This window comes from Mastomys coucha, unplaced genomic scaffold, assembly GCF_008632895.1.
Source record: "Mastomys coucha isolate ucsf_1 unplaced genomic scaffold, UCSF_Mcou_1 pScaffold21, whole genome shotgun sequence".
Taxonomy (NCBI): domain Eukaryota; kingdom Metazoa; phylum Chordata; class Mammalia; order Rodentia; family Muridae; genus Mastomys; species Mastomys coucha.
Window position 1 is genome coordinate 108978445 of NW_022196904.1, and position 16785 is coordinate 108995229.

Sequence of the window (16785 nt, forward strand, 5' to 3'; positions counted from 1 at the left end):
CTTTGCAATCCTCTACTGTACACATGCTGCCAGAACAATCAGTCCCACCATGTATACTCCATGTGAGTCCCTGGGAGCTCTGAGGGTACTAGTTAGTCCATATTGTTGTTCAAACTAAGAGGCTGCAAACTCTTCAGCTCCTTTGGTCCTTTCTCTAACTCCTTCATTGGGGACCCTGTACTCAGTCCAATGGATGGCTGTGAGCCTCTTCTTCTGTATTACTCAGGTACTGCCAGAGCCTCTCAGGAGACAGTTATATCAGGCTAGCTTGTCCTTCCTTCAGTCTCTGTTCCATAGTTAGTTTCTGTAACTCCTTCCGTGGGAATTTTGTTCCCCCTTTTAAGAAGGAATGAAATGTCCACATTTTGGTCTTCCTTCTTCTTGAGTTTCTTGTGGTTCGTGGATTGTTCTTCCTGTATTCCGAACTTCTGGGCTAATAACTGCTTATCAGAGAGTGCATACCATATGTGTTCTTTTGTGATTGGGTTACCTCACTCAGGATGATATTCTCCAGATCCATCCATTTCCCTAAGAATTTCATAAATTCATTGTTTTTAATAGCTGAGTAGTACTCCATTGTGTAGATGTACCACAATTTTTGTATCCATTCCTCTGTTGAGGAACATCTGGGTTGTTTCCAGTTTCTGGCTATTATAAATAAGGCTTCTATGAATGTGGTGGAGCATGTGCTCTTATTACATGTTGGAGTATCTTCTGGGTATATGCCCAGGAGTGGTATAGCTGGGTCCTCTGGTAGAACTATGTCCAATATTTGCAAGAACTGCCAAACTGATTTCCAGAGTGGTTGTACCAGCTTGCAATCCCACCAGCAATGCAGTAATGTTCCTCTTTCTCCACAACCTCTCCAGCATCTGCTGTCACCTGAGCTTTTTATCCTAGCCATTCTGACTGGTGTGAGGTGGAATCTCAGGGTTGTTTTGATTTACATTTCCCTGATGACTAAGGATGTTGAACATTTCTTTAGGTGGTTTGTGGTAAGCATTTTTGAGTTAGCATTGAGTAAGCTATCTCCTCAGCCCCCATTACTTTTTTAATAAATGAAAACTTATCTATTTTTCCAAGTAGATTTTCAGAGAAACATTAGAATGTGTCATCAAAATCTCTGTGTGGAGGAGAGGCTCAAGAACTGTTTCATCTGTGCAGATGAGGAACCTTAAGTGGGAGAAGGAAGGACGGAGTAAACTTTGCAGAGTCACAAACCAATATGAGACAAAAGACATGATTCTTTTCGTAAGCTCCACTATCTAAACTGCAAAGCACACTTGTTCTGCATAGACATCAGGTCCCACAGTAACTCAAGAGGAAGGAAAGAGGAACGAGAGTGACATTGTGAGCCAAGACACACCCCGTGTGGACTAAGAACCATGGGTCACTTACCAAGCAGGGAGGAGTACAGCCGCATCATTGAGAAGGCAAGGTGGATGGGAGATGTTTGCACCACAAATTTGCAATGAAGCCGGTTGAAGTCCACACAGGGCTGCACAAGCCAAGTGAACATGTCCTCAACCTGAGAGGAGAAAGCTTCGTGAGACTGTGGAGACTTGACCCACCTCAGAAGCTAGAGAGACCGGTGCAATTGCTGGCTACTTTTGAGTGTTGTTTCAAAATTTACATGCTTCAAATTTGGGGGTTTGATCCTTCCCTGGGCTAGCCATGTGTTGCTCTCTCAGGATGCAGGGCTACATCGGTGACTGGTAGCTCCCCACTGTCACATAACCACCCAGACCAGAAGAGAATTCTTTATAGTGAGTGTACTGTGAAGCTAATCCAGGGGACCTGGTTCTTTAGATAGATGAAACTTATGCTATTTTCAAACTTATGCTATTTTCAAAGTGCAGTGAGTTTCCATTGTAAATGGAGTGATATCTGTATTCATTTAGTGAACAAATATTTGTTGGGTATTTACTGGTTGCCTTGTGGCAAATATGCTTGGGATGAATAATAGAGAAGACAGACTCAGCCCCTGCTAGGAGGAGGAGAGACAGACAATAAGCAAAGAACCAAGTATGTTACAGGTCACAGAAAGTATCATCAGGAAACAAAAGCATTAAGTGATGAATAACGGGAAGGACTTAAAATGAGTCATGGGAGGCTTTTTGGAGGAGTAAACAAGGTTTCCCTCCTGTGGCAATGGGAGTTGAATCCAGGAAACTGCAAGTGCATTGGGTCACACTGCCCAGCCAGGGTGATTATGGGATCCAATGGCAAAGGTCTGACTTATGCAAGATGTCTAAATGGGAAATAAAAGGCACAGGTGCTTTGAGGTTGTGAAAGCTGGGTTTTGTAGGAATGGAAACAAGACTGGATGGCTCAGGAATGAGACAGGGCTAGAGAGGGAGCCAACAGGCAGCAGAAGCAGGCAAGGCTAGACAACAGTGGATCACAGGCTCTGATAAGGCTCTGAGGTCATGATGGAGTCCACAAGGGACTTGAAGGGTATGAGGTCTTGGATACTGCCAGTGTGTGTGTGTGTGTGTGTGTGTGTGTGTGTGTGTGTGTTAGTTCCTGGGAGTATATGTAAACAGGTATTTCTATAAGTATGCCTCTGGTCATGTATACTATATATGGATATGAATGGAGGCAGACATGGGATTTTCCTATATAATCCTTCCTTCAAAGTATTCCACAGTGGGACGAAATCCTTCTTTCACAGAAGTCTCTCCTAAGGACGTTTACTTCAACAAAGAAAGACAAGAGGCACTGCAAATACAGGATCTCCCTCCCAGATTCCCTGACCTGGCAGTGTAGTCAGCTACCTATGTAGCCTGAACTCTCCTACTTCTGGTATACTGATTTGTTAATTTGTGTGTATGGTATAGGTACATATGCAGATACATGTCATATGTGTTTGGGCATGTGGAGGCCAGAGGTCAATCTAAATGTCTTCCTTAGTCATATTCTACTTTCTTTTTTGAGAAAGGGTCTCTCTCTGAACACAACACATCAGTTTGGCTAGAAAGGCTGACAAGCCCCAGAAATTCCCCTTTTTCCTTGTCTCTGGCACTAGGATTACTGTTCATCTCTTCATTTTTTAGCACAGGTGCCAGGGACTGAACTCAGGTCCCCAAGCTTAACAGCAAGGATTGTTACCAAAAAGAACCATCTTTCTGACTCCCCTTTCTTAGGATGGGATGAAGGGGAAATGTGACTCTCATTTGTCGTACCATTTGTGGGGTGACAGCACAGAGAGGAATGGCTCTTCTATGGGGTTGTCTCTATAACTGTAGCTATACATATTTCTGCTAGTGGGATGGTAGAGTGAAAAGCAACACTGTGGTCACCATCAAGAACTGTCCTTGGATGGGGTATTTTCCAAGGGTTGGGGGTGGAACAAGAAGAGATAGATTATACCATGTCATCCCCACTACATGAGGAAGAAGTTAAAAAATATCAGGCAGCCTGGGATAACATAATGGGACTATCAGGGAAGATAGAGGGATGCTGAAGGTAGAAGTGGACCTGCAAGGTCCATGGTAGGAGGAGGGAATTAAGGATGGGAGCCACGGGATGAAAGGGATGTCCCGGAGTCTTACCAGTTCTGTGTGCTCCTTAGAGAGACAGTGGGGCAAAGTATCCATGTACGAGTCCTTCAAGGGTCTCCAGCCTAGCTGGTGGGCCTCCATGTAGATCATCCCACACCTGGAGGCATAAGCAATTGGGTTTGGTGTGTGCTTGCTTATTACTAACACTGGCTGACATTTATTAATATGTCCGTGTAGTATTCTAGGCTTTATGGATTTTTGACAATAGCCCCTATCCAGCCGTATGACCCCTCTCATCTTATTTCCCTAGGTTAACCAAGTGCTTAATCACCCTTTCCATGTAGAGAATAGTGCCATGAATCTTGACTTCTTTCCTTATTAGTCATAAGCATTCTATACCCTCATAAAGTACACATGTGTGCATATACACATATGCACATGCAGTTTAAATCTGAGTGTTCCCTATAGCATCATATTTTTGAATGTTGTTCCCCAGCTGGTGGTGCTATCTGAAGGATATAGGTCACTAGGGAGAGGAGGGTCTTGGAAGCTTATAGCCCCACCCTTGGTTCCTACCCTGCTCTACTCCCACGATGTGAACAATCCCCAACAACCCATTTCTGCTTCTATGATATGAACTGTTCCGGCTTTCCTTTCAACCATGACAGACTGAAAGCTTTAGACTGTAACCCAAAATAACCCCTCCTTCCTCCTCCTCTCCCTTTGTTTAAAGTTTACTTTTATTTTTAATTATGTGTGTGTGTGTGTGTGTGTGTGTGTGTGTGTGTGTGGTGTGGGTATGTGTGTGTGTAAGGGGGCAAAGAGGCCAGGAGAGTGTATTCCCTGGAGAGTGTTGTGTTCCCTGGAAATAGGTAGTTGTAAGTTTCCTGGCATGCATGTTGGGAACTGAACTCAGGTCATGTGGAAGGGGAACAAGTTCTTACCATCACTGAGGGGCTCCAGTCCAGCCCCCCTTTGTAAGCTCTTCTTCATCGTCATCGTTGTTGTTGTCATCTTCTTCTTCCTCTTCTTCTTCCTTTCCTTCCTTTCCTCCCTCCCTCCTTTCATACTTCTCTCTTTCCTTTCTTCCTTCATCTCTCCCTCCCTCCTTCCTCCCTCCCTTCCTTCCTTCCTTTCTTCCTTCCTTCCTTTCTTTCTCTTTCCTTCTCTTTCTTTCTTTCCTTTTTTCCTTTCTTTTCCTCTTTCTTCTCATTTTCTCCTCCCTTCCCTTCCCCCACTTCCTCATCCACTTTCTCCTCTTCCTCCTCCTGTTTAATTTTACTTTTATTTTTCCCTTCATGTCCAAGCATGTGTACCCGTATGAACACAGGCATAGCAAACACACCAGCTCACCTGCTCACGGTGGCAGGGGAGGCCTGCTCCAGATCTGCTGGCTCAAAGATCAGACTCATCTTGGAGCTCATCTGTATGATCTCTCCACTCATTAAACACAGCTGAAAGTGTAAAGTTTGGGGAGGACAAGGTTAGATTCTCCACCCATTAAGCATAGCTGAAAGTGCCGGGATGGGAAGCAAGCTAAAATTCCATCTATAAATGAAGGGTCACAGTGTAAACAAAATTAACTCAGTGGAACCTACACATACGTTGAGCACACTTTATGTGCTAGGCATTATTCTGAGTGCAGAATAAAGCAGACAGTAATTCCCATCTTTTTTGGGTTTACATTCTGCCAAAAGGAGGAAGGTGATAGGCAGAGCATAGAGTGATAAAAGTGTTCTGGAGAGAGAGAGCAAAAGGTTTGGGGACTGCTGTCATGGCTGAAAGACTTGTAATTTTAGGGGAAGAGTATCTGGCCTCACTGTGAAACGCAGCCTGAGGTAAAATTGAGGCATTATCAATGCCTATGAAGTGATTTGATCTTTCTTTGTATTACGACAAAATTGTTGTTGTTGTTGTTATTTCACATTCTACTTTGAGACAGATCTCACCATGTTGCCCATCCTAGCTTTGAGATCTCTCTTCAGTCCAGGCAGACCTTGATCTGGTGATACCCATCTCAGCCTCTTGAGTAGCTGGAATCACAGGTCAGTGTCACTAGGCCTAACTTAACATAGAATTTAGCTGCTTATCTTCACAGGGATATCTTCCGCCTGTTTTGATTGCTCAAGTTTCTGAGAAAGCTCTGGTTTTGAACCTCCCACAAGGACTAACCCACAGCTGGAATGAGGAGAATTACTCCTTAAATCCCTCTTGGGATGACATGAGAGACCACTAGAGGTTGTCTTGTCTGGCAGGCACCTCCCTGAAGCACTCAGTAAAGTTGAATGTGCAAGCCTCAGAACATCCACTCAGGCACTGGCAGAGCCTCTCAGGAGACAGCTATATGCCAGTGCTTGACAAATACAGAGGTGGATGCTCTCAGCCAACCATTGGATTGAGCACAGGGCCCCCAATGGAGGAACTAGAGAAAGGACCCAAGGAGCTGAAGGTGTTTGCAGCCCCATAGTAGAAAACAACAATATGAACTAACCAGTACCCACAGAGCTCCCAGGGACTAAACCACCAACCAAAGAGTATATATATGGTGGGACTCATGGCTCCAGCAGCATATTTAGCAGAGGATGGCCTTGTCTGTCATCAGTGGGAGGAAAAGGCCCTTGGCCCTGTGAAGGCCTGATGCCCCACCAGTTTATAGCAACTCTAAATAGATAGACTCACACCAGTGACTTAGCTTGACTTACTCATTTAGACTCTTTATGACTTTGCCTAAAATTTTCATACTTTTTGTTTCTTTGTGGTGCTGGGGACAGAACCTTAGCCCTATGAAGTGAGTGCCTGTTACTGAGCTACATCCCCAAGCCTTTCTATTTATACTTTTAATTTCTAATCTTACTGATTATAGGTACAAATGGAATCATAATTAGTGAACTGATAATGACTATTTTTGTGAGGGACATTTATGCTAGGGTAACAAGTCCATGACTTTGTAAAGTTTGATTATTCATGAATTAGTTTTTAATCCACCCACAAATAAGTGATAGGCTTGGTAGTTACCTTTTTATTGTCATCCAGGACAGTGTTCATATTTTCAATCCAAACAGCATCTACTGGCCCATCAAATATAATCCATTTGCGGTCATCAGTTATGGAAGACGCTTGCTCCCGGAAAGCGTTGGCCAGGACACCATCTGTCCACTCATGGCTCACAGCATCAAAGCACCCATATAGTTGCCCCATTGTGATGGCCTTGGGGTTGATGATCTTGAACTCCACAGCAAACTCTTCCATCTGGTTGGCTGGGTGAGAACATCCAACCCATTACAAAGGTATTGGTGAAATCAGGCATTAAACAAAAGACCACCAACTTGGTGAACCAGTAGTCTAAGGAGAATCTATAAAATGAGACTCAGTCCTTATAAAGATTGGGGTAGCTGAATAAATTAGGCCTTTTGTTGAGTGTTATCACAACCATCAATTTGTAACTATACTTTTTTTTCTGAGTCTTATTTCAAACTGGGTAAATGTCAGATTCATAACTAAAGAAACCTACTTTGTCTGAGAAGAACTCAAACATTAAAGAAAAGAACCAGCATTTTACCAGCTCTTCTTATGTGCCTGGGATCACAGACACCCTTGGCTCAAGCCTGGGATGTTAAAACCCCTGATAGGTGAAATGACTCTGGGAAACAATCACTGTGTTTCTCCATCCAAAGGAGAGTCGAAATGAGTAAGTCAAGGTAAGTCACTGATGTGAGTCTATTTTATTCATTTAGAGATGATATAAACTGGTGGGGCATCAGTCCTACAATAGCTGTGACCTCTCTGGGGACACATACAGTATGGGCCAAGGAATACACAGGGTATTCATAAAGTTAACACATTAAAGTTTAGTAGAAAATGATTTTACCTAGGTGGGGTGGTACATACCTTTAATCTTAGCACTTGGGAGACTAAGGCAGGAGGATCATGTGTTTTAAGACCAGCCTTGGCTACAATAGTGAGCTTCTGTCTAAAAAATTAAATAATGGTTTAAAACTCCAAAACAAGTAATAAGGGAAAAAGAACTTTTTTTTTTGAGACAAAGTCTCTCTATTTTTTAGATCTGGCTGTCCTGAAACTCACTATGTAGACCTGGCTAGCGATCTGCCTACTTCTGCTTCCTAGGGCCTGGGATTAAAGGCATGTACAACCATGTCTGGCAAGAAAACATTTTTAAATGGAACCTAGCTAGGTCTTCTGGAAGAGCAACAATCACTCTTAACCACTGGGTCATTTCTCAAGCCCCCCAGTGCTCCCCCCAAAACAATTTTAATTCAAGTTCTTGTATAAACTCATGTGCAGCATAGGCATCCTTTTAAAAATTACATTAGCATATTATACAGAAACAAGCATACAAATGGAAGAAAAGAAATCTAGACCATTTATTTAGTGGTAAACATAGCTTCCATTTGTTGAATATCTAGAATGTTCCATGTATTTACCAGTGTAATCTAATTCTCAAAACAATCCCATCCTAGAGCTGGGAAAAGAGAGGATATGATGTTAAGTTACTTTCCTAAGTTTAAGTGTTTTTTCCAAAGATGAGCTCTTATTCTCTACTCTAGGAAGAACGGAGATGAGGAAGGGAAGAGAAGTGAAGGATGGAAAGAGGAAGCTTGTGTGGAAAGAACACAAGGAAAGGAAGCATGCTAACTGTTTTGTTCTTAAACTGATTTTTGTTTAAGCCAACAACAGTCATGCCATTTTCCTTGGGGAACCACTGGGAAAGAGATACTGTTGAGCATTTAACAGTATCACTCCAGCCTCCACGCCATGCATAGCAAACCCCATGTTGGAAGACCCTGTGTCCCAGCCTTTATTTTCTCCCTGCAGACATTTGTATGCTGTGCTCTGCTTTTAATGCATATATCAACACACAGGTTGACAAAGAAAGCTCATAGCCTGACATTGTCTCCACAGAGTCAGGTTACTGTGCAGGAAGTCCTGACCTCTCTGAAGCAGAGAGTGCAAGCTTTACCTTCATGTAAATCACCCAGAGCTGCAGCCAGAACCTTATAAGCTGATGTCTTGCCACCCATTGGATCTCCAACAATCATGTAGCCATGTCTTACCAGCATCATTTCATAGATCTAGGAAGAGAAGTCATATAGGGAGTTAATTCTGATGCACTGCCCCTGTGCTACAAGTGAGAGGTTAATGAAGGACAGATATCAGATTTTCAAGGTCACATTAACTCTTAGACCCTTTTAGTGGTCTATTGTTTAGATGTGCCTTAGATTGCCTAGGACTTAGGGTACTATTTGTTCTCCAATCTAGATGCTAATTCTCACATGATCATTCAGATGACCACATTGAGTGCATCCGACCTCTGATGGAAGGAGAAAGCCAACTTTAGAAAATTGTCTTCTGATTTCATCACTTGTTCCAATATACACTAAATCAATAAACTAAAAAAACATTGAAGGCTTAGATTATATGAAATAATTATATATATTTTTGGGTACACTATAATCATTTGATATATTTAAAGAATTATATTGATCAAATCAGGGTAATTACATTTCTATCTTCCAAGATAATGATTATTTTTATAAACTCACTATAATTAAAAAGTAGATGGTGGCCACTAGAGGCAGGAAAGGAAGGAGAGGAGTTGGGGAATAGAGAGATGTTAGATTACTGACACCCCAAAAATTAGGTTGGAAGAATTAGCTGTAGAATTTCATAGTGGAATAGGCCAACTATGGTTCACAATACTTTGATTATTAAAAATATATTTACATATACACCCATATTCATAATTTATTAGATATGGCATTTACTTTTAAAGAGAAAAAGGCAACAGGAATCATTTTAGCAACCTGCATTTTCTATTGGACGTCTATGTATTGTACTGACCTGACTGGAGCTCTCAGGTGATGAAAACTATTTCCAGAGGCAGGCTCCAATATATTAATAACATTTCATGTAATTCCCCTACCCTTAAGTACTGTAGTGGTTTGAACAAGAATGTCCTCAATAGACTAAGACATTTGAACACTAGGTTCTCAGTTGACATTGTTGATAGGGGAGGTTTTAAGTGTGACCTTGCTGGAGGAAGTATATCACCTGGGGTGGCTTTGAGAGGTTAGAGACTCTTAGTGCCAGTGCTGAGATGTGAGCTCTCTGCTTCCTTGTCCTGTTGCCAGGTCTGCTACCTGCTGCCGTAACTCCCTGCCATGATAGACTCTCATCCACCAGGAATTGTTAAGCCCCAATAAGCTCCTTCTACCAGTTGCAACAGAGAAGGAGCTAATTCATGTGTCAACAGCAGTTATCATAAAAACTCATATAAAATATATTTCCTGATCATCCCCTTTTTTCCTGTGACAAGCATCTCATAATATTTAAAATAAAAATACTACAGTCATCTTTAAGTGAAAAAAATTCCCTTTAAACTATGAGCCCCTCAGAGAAAAGTGACACATGAAACTTTTTCTTTTTACATTTAAAAAAAAAAAACTATTTCATGTGAGTACACTGTAGCTGCCTTCAGACACACCAGAAGAGGGCATTGGATCTCATTACACATGGTTGTGAGCCACCATGTGGTTGCTGGGAATTGAACTCAGGACGTCTGGAAGAGCAGTCAGTGTTCTTAACTGCTGAGCCATCTCTCCAGCCTGAAGCTTTTTGTCTTAAAGGTCAAGTTCTCATTATTCTTTCACCTTGGAGGTGAGTGATGAGAAGAACCAAGGAAGGTGATGATTATGGGGGTGGTAGAGGAAGAGAAGAATATACACTGGCAAATATTTATTGAGTATCTATTGCATGCCAGGCACTGCTCTTGGTAGTGTGGTCAGAGAAAGAACAAAATGGTAAATTCCAAACCATCAAGAAAGCTTTATGCTCAAGCATGTTTGAGAGACATTTATGGTGAATAGAGGTGAAAACAGGACAGAAGGCATCCCTAACTCTGTAGCCTTCAGTCTTCCTGAAAATGGCTGGGAAGGTATCAAGATACAAAAAGGCAAGTAATTCTGGATATCTTGTTTTTGAAGATGTAACTTTATTTTTTAGAATCAGCACTAAACTACATCAACATTTGCCTGTATGTCTGCAAACACTTTCAAATACATTTAGAGCAAGATTGATGGATAGATAGATTGACAGATAAGTGGATATATAGTGGAATAGGTAGGTGGGTAGGTGGTTGTATGGATGAGTGGATATGTGCTTGGGTAGATGGATTGATGATAATGGGTAAGAAGGTAATAAAGCAAAATTACAAAATGTTCATTGTAAAATCTAGGTGGATAGGGGATATTTATTTGTAATTCTTTCCACTTTTTTGAAGTTTAAAATATTTCATAATACAATATAAGAAATGAAAGCACATGTCTAGCTAAAAGGATAGGCCACATATAAAATTTAAAAAAGAAAACCAGATTCAATATCAGGTTAAATGAAATAAGTAAAAAAAAATAAAGTTCATCTGATGATATACTGGGGAGAAAAATTATTGGTGCAAGTCAGTCTGACCTCAGAGTCTGACCTGGGTCCCACCTTGATCTTTGCTTTAATTAACATCATAACTTTGAGAAATGACAAAGCTGGTGATGACTGAGGAGACACAAATATAGCACCATGCAATGTCTAGTGCTTTCAGTGCATGTGTGCTCTCTCAGAAATCACTCTAGAGGGAGCCTCTTCTCCTTCCATTGCACAGGTGAGGAACCCAAGGCCTGGAGACGTGACATAATTTGCCTTTAGATTCCCACAGAAGGATCTTACAAGAGTGAGATTTGAACCTGCATCTACTCTAATCCCAAGTCTAGTTCCTCTCTGAACCTCACTGCTTTTGTGGAATCTAGATTAGTTGGTATTTACGAATCTCTGCGACTCTATATGACTCTGATCTGAGTGTGCAGTTTGGCCACAGTTCATTGAATTAATTACTGCAAGTCGTAAGTCAGCTTTGCATGGAGTGGTTCCAGAAGGGAAACACTTCAACTAGCATGAAGCTATGGATGCTCTGTGAGGTCAGGCTGTACAGAGTTGTGCCTTCTGTCAGAAGAGCTCAGTGTAACCACAAAGTTTTCCCCAAGAAAGATGACCATAGGAAAAGAGCTGGTGTTTATCTTATTTTGCTTCATTGTTGTTACTGTTTTGAGATTACAAATGTACCTCCTGGGGATTACACATGTATACCATCGCGTGCCTAGGTAGAATGTTGGATCGTACACTTTGCCTTGTAGAAGCAAAGGCTGATGGCATGATAGACTGTCAAGTGGGTCTTTTAGCTCTCTTGCTACTCAGGCTTTGATGGTTGTTGTTAGTCCAGCTCACATCTGCCCTAGGTCTTTCTAGTTCCTGACTCCAGCAGACAGTAGGTACACTCCCACTCAGGCAGAGGAAACTAACCTGGATAATCTTCCCAATGAACCAAGGCACTGGCTGTAGCTTCATCTCTCTGATGTTCTTGTTCAATGCTTCCAGGAAAACTTCATAGTCTGGCTTTGGAAGAACAACTCCAGGAAACAGATCTGAGATAATTCCCTGTAATACAAGAATTCAAGGGAAACAGGGATGGGGTAGGAGTGTGGGGGGACAAGATACTTATTAGATACTTATTAGGTTAGCTCACCTCCTCTTAAAAAGAGATCTACAAACAGAAGAAATGTTAGAAAATTTGAAATGCTTATTTTTTTCCTGGACTGAAAATTGAAAATGCCAAGTCTATGAACCATGATTCCCCTCCCAAATAGTTTTAGAAGCCAGAAGAGATGTAACAGGCCCACAGTGCTCTTTTCTGGTCATGCCACAAACTAATGAGATGGACAAGTCCTGTCTATATGGCACTCACAGCCTGATTTAAAAAAAAAAAAAAAAAGATAGGCTTTAAGTGCGTTATAAAAGAAACCATGGCCTAGATCTAAAGCAAATAGTGAAAATATTTTTATTTTAAATATTTTTATTTTATTTTAAAATTTGGACCTAAATATGGCTTTTTTTTTCTTTTTTACTATTATTAACATGCAGGGGGTGGGCAAAGGGTGTGTTAGGAAAGACTAGGTAATTAAACTGCTTGTTGTGCAAGCATTTGGGCCTGATTTGGATCCTGAATACTCATACAAAAAGCTAGATGTAGTGACATAGTGACATGTGCCAGTAATTCCAGCCCTGGGAAGGCAGAAGCTGGTGGGGTCTTGGAGCTTACTGGCCAGCCATTGTAGTGTGACTTGGTTAGCTCCAGGTCCAGTGCAAGACAGGATCTCAACAACAACAAAAAGAGGTGGAAGTTCACTCGTAGTAGCTTGTGCCTTGAATCCCAGCACTTGGGAGGCAGAGGCAGGCAGATCTTTGTGAGACTGAAGCTAGCGTGTTCTACACAGCAAGTTTTAGGCCACCCAGAGCTACACAATGAGAATCTGTCTTTAAAGTAATAGAGGAGAGCACTAGACAATTGGTAGCTGAGATTAACTTGCGTCTCTGCATGCACCAACACACACACACTCTCAAAGATGGAACGTCTAGGATGACAAAGGGTACCAAGAGGTGGAAGGTGTGGAGAAATGCTGAAGAAAATATTTTATTCTCTGAAGTTGAGCCCGGGTCCCTGGCCAAGGCCCCAAAGCAGCATACCTCAAATAAGGGGACATCTTGAGCCAAGAACTTGGCCAAGTTGACATCCAACAAGGCCCGGAGCAGCAGAACACTCTCGTTCTCCTCAGGGTACTTAAGCTTCAGATTGCCTGCAGCTGTGAGCACAGACTTGACAGCCCGCATACCATAGTCATAGTGATGTTGGGATGAGAGTTGCTCAGAGCACAGGCGGTAGGTGGCGACAATCTTCTGGGCAAGACTGTGTGCAAGGGCAAAGACATGACTGCAGGCCCCCGTGCAGCCCCTTCAGAAACTACATTTGCTCATGGACTTAGTGAGCAAGTCTTTTACCAGAATTACCATAATGAACAAAACTCACTTTCAAAAATAAGATGAAAGCAAGCAAGCATATATATCTAACATACATTCTAAATGAAGACACATTATGTGTTCTGTGTGTGTACATGTGCAGACATGCACAAGCTTGAAATAATGGATCAAACTATTAACTGTGTTAATCACTGAAGAGCAAAAGTAAGGTTTACTGGGGGACATATTACCTTCTCAACTTCTGTGACATCACAATATTGTTTGATATCCTGTTTGCATTTTAATACAAGAATGCGAATTCCAAAATGTAATATATACATCACAGCACACACATATCCTCATGTGCATGCATTGTCTACTTCTTGGCCTTTCTGGACACACAGCTGAGAACCACATTTATCAGACTATGTACAGTTAGAGGAGACCATACTAATGTGTTCTAGACAGTGTTGGGCGAACAAGTAACATTTGTCAGGTCCAGGCTGGCCCATAAAAACCTCCTCCATGAGATATCCCAGGCCATGTGCTGTAGCCATGCTGTAGAACCCCAGGTTCCTGCTTCTCCCAGTGAGGAGCAATACTCCTGATTAGAAATATCCATTTGCAATTTTGAATGAGTACAAAGCAAATATTTGTCATGCTCAGCCATTGGGATTTGGATATCAGGGTTATTAACCTGATATACTTAGGCACAATTCCCTTTAGAAAATGAATTCACTTTTGAAAACAAAGCACAGGGCTTCGCATTAAGTAGATGGGGAACTGAATAGTCAAACCAACGTGATCCAGGTCTATCATAGGGAAAATATAAACCTATAGCTTGGGGGAAGCCTTTTGCCCCAAGGGAAGGGTGATATATTCTGTGAAAAATTCTTAGGCTACAAATAAGAAACACCTATATACTTTGTATGAAGAATAAATGAAGAGACATTTATTGCAACAACAAAATTTAGGGAAAGACAAGGTAAACAACAACAATAATAAAAAACAAATGTGAGGCTTGGGTTGGGCCAATATAAAACATTTTATAATGATTCATAGCTCTTGGTGTGTGCTGTTCTGAGTATAAGTGTGCACACATAAAGACACTGATTGATCAGAGTGACTTGGAAAACTGGGAGATGCTTGAATCAGAAATAACCCCAGTAATTGGAGTCAAGAAATATTATATTGGTAGCATTTAACTAAATTGTTTAATTAACTAATACTAAATTTCTTTCTGCTGCTTTGGAATCATTTCATGTTTTATAGTCTTGTTTTAAGTAGTTTAGTAATATGGGGGTAGATGTGTTAGCCTGAGGGATGGGAAGGCTCATAAGTGGCTAAAGTTTTTAACAGTGTTTGGTTATGTATAAGCAGAGAAGGACTCCTTTCATGGGTATCTGGGCCTTTTCTCAGGAATGGAGTTAGAAGAAAAGCCAAGGCCAAATGTTCTCAAATCAGCTAGAATAAAGTTTCTTCAGTTTTGATTTTTTTATCCAATGATCTACCTTGAATCTACAACACATGAAAAAAATTGCTTTTCAGGGCTATCTTGAACTCACTGGAAAACAAATGTAACATACCTCCTGGAGTCCAGAAATCCCATAGAATAGAGGGAGATTTCTCCGATAAGAGCATAATCTGGCACCATCATGGCTACTGTTCGGAATAAGGCCTGGAAAAGAAATAATCGGGTAGAACAAGAGCATACAAGACAAATACTTAGGAAAACCACATCTACAGAGACAAAGAGAAGTCGTGTGATCATCCAGTCAACCCAGTGACAACCAAGAGAAGAAGGGCCAGAAGACAAGTTTGAATTAGCTCTGTGCTGACTTGAACCAAGTTACATGCTATTGTGTTGGGTATCATTGCTGTAAGTAAGGTTCTAGGTGCTGGTTTTACAACTATGTTTCACTCTTTGTCAAATGAGGACATGTTATAGCATCACTCAACTTCCCAGAATTTAGTAGGATGTCAGATGCCATTTAAGAATGCAAGACCAAAACATAAGAATTCTGAAATCAAGCAAGATCTGATTTGATTTCTGTTCTGATACAGAGTAGTTTGGGCAAGTTATAGCATCCTAAACTTTAGCTTTTCTCATCAAAGTGAACTAATAGCTTTAGCTCTTCATAGAAATATCCTGAGAACAAATGATATAGCATCAGTGAAGTAGTCACAAACAAATGTGGCCCATAGTTAGTAATCAATAAATATCAGCTACTCTATTATTGTCTCAGAACTTAGAGAAAAGGGGACTTGCATGACTCTTACAGTTAATTAGCTAGAGAGCGAGGACTAACTCAGACGTCCTCACACTGTTACTTACTACTTCCTATAATGTTTGTCTCATATAAGTTTCCTGTGCAGGTCTAACATGGCTACTGGCTAAGGTTAGTGAGAGTAGTTACAACAACTAGGTATAAAAAAGAGAGATGGAGGTCCAAATTCTACTTTGACACTCACTGGCCTATGTCAGCTAACCTAGACAGACCTTGGTAAAGGGGAATCGCAATTCAAGGATTGCCTCTATCAGATTGACCTCTTGAGCGTGTCTATGCAGGCATTTTCTTGATTTTTGGTCTATGTGAAAGGGCCCAGCTTACTATGAGAGTGTTCTCCCTAGCCTGAGCTATTAAGAAAGGTAGCTGAGCAAGCCAGAGTAGCTAGTAAGTAGTGTTCCTCCAATGGTTTCTGCTTCAGTTCCTGCCCCTAGGTTCTTTCTTGAGTTTCTGTACTGACTTCCCTCAAAGATGGACTATGAGTTGGAGGTGTAAGCCTAATAAACACTCTCATCCCACAAGTTGCTTTGGTCAGTGCTCTTATCACAGCAACAGAAAGCAAACAAGGATGTCAACCTACAGGGGAGGAATGCTTGATAGGTCTTCTTGCTTATTTTCTACTCAGAGAAAAGTTGTCTGAATAAGATTTCCTGGATACTAATCATAATGGAGTTCTAGCAGGTAGAGCAACAAGTACTAAAGTCTGTGCTGAGGGTGTGGCTACATCTATCTTATCACTTCCATTCAAGGGGTGGAACAATCCATAAACAAGTAGGCCTTGAAGTCTCTCTGTTGTCACTCTTTTCAAGCAACCAGAAAGGAGACATTCTTTCCATAGAAGAACTAACTGTCTTATATCCCTTGGGTTTGTGCCTCCAAGCAGCATCCCAAGACCATCTAGGTCCATCTACTATTGAAGAGAGCCTATTTACCTTTCTTTCTTTCCCTTTGAAGCACTCTCCTTCTTCTATTAACAACAGGGCTTGTGGATGTTACAGTGGCTGTAACTCAGGGCAGACAAGCAATAAGCTCTGGGTACATATACCCTTGCTTTTGCTGTACTGGGTCAGAACAGTATATTTTCTAAAGGAAATTACTTAGGCTTTACCAGTTTAGTAATAAAGGGGGTTGATGGACAT

The 16785-nt window shown here is 41.4% G+C and overlaps 1 protein-coding gene across 1 annotated transcript in view; it reads right to left on the reverse strand.

Moving 5' to 3' along the window:
* Positions 1-16785, reverse strand: part of Dnah3 (dynein axonemal heavy chain 3) — a 172271-nt gene that overhangs the window by 76941 nt on the left and 78545 nt on the right. Inside the window, exons 32-39 of the mRNA XM_031388102.1 lie at positions 14945-15036; positions 13089-13308; positions 11868-12002; positions 8482-8593; positions 6519-6760; positions 4857-4957; positions 3555-3660; positions 1399-1528 (exon numbers count right to left, since the gene is read on the reverse strand). Coding sequence (XP_031243962.1) covers positions 1399-1528; positions 3555-3660; positions 4857-4957; positions 6519-6760; positions 8482-8593; positions 11868-12002; positions 13089-13308; positions 14945-15036 — 1138 coding nt within the window. The remainder of the gene's footprint in view (positions 1-1398; positions 1529-3554; positions 3661-4856; positions 4958-6518; positions 6761-8481; positions 8594-11867; positions 12003-13088; positions 13309-14944; positions 15037-16785) is intronic.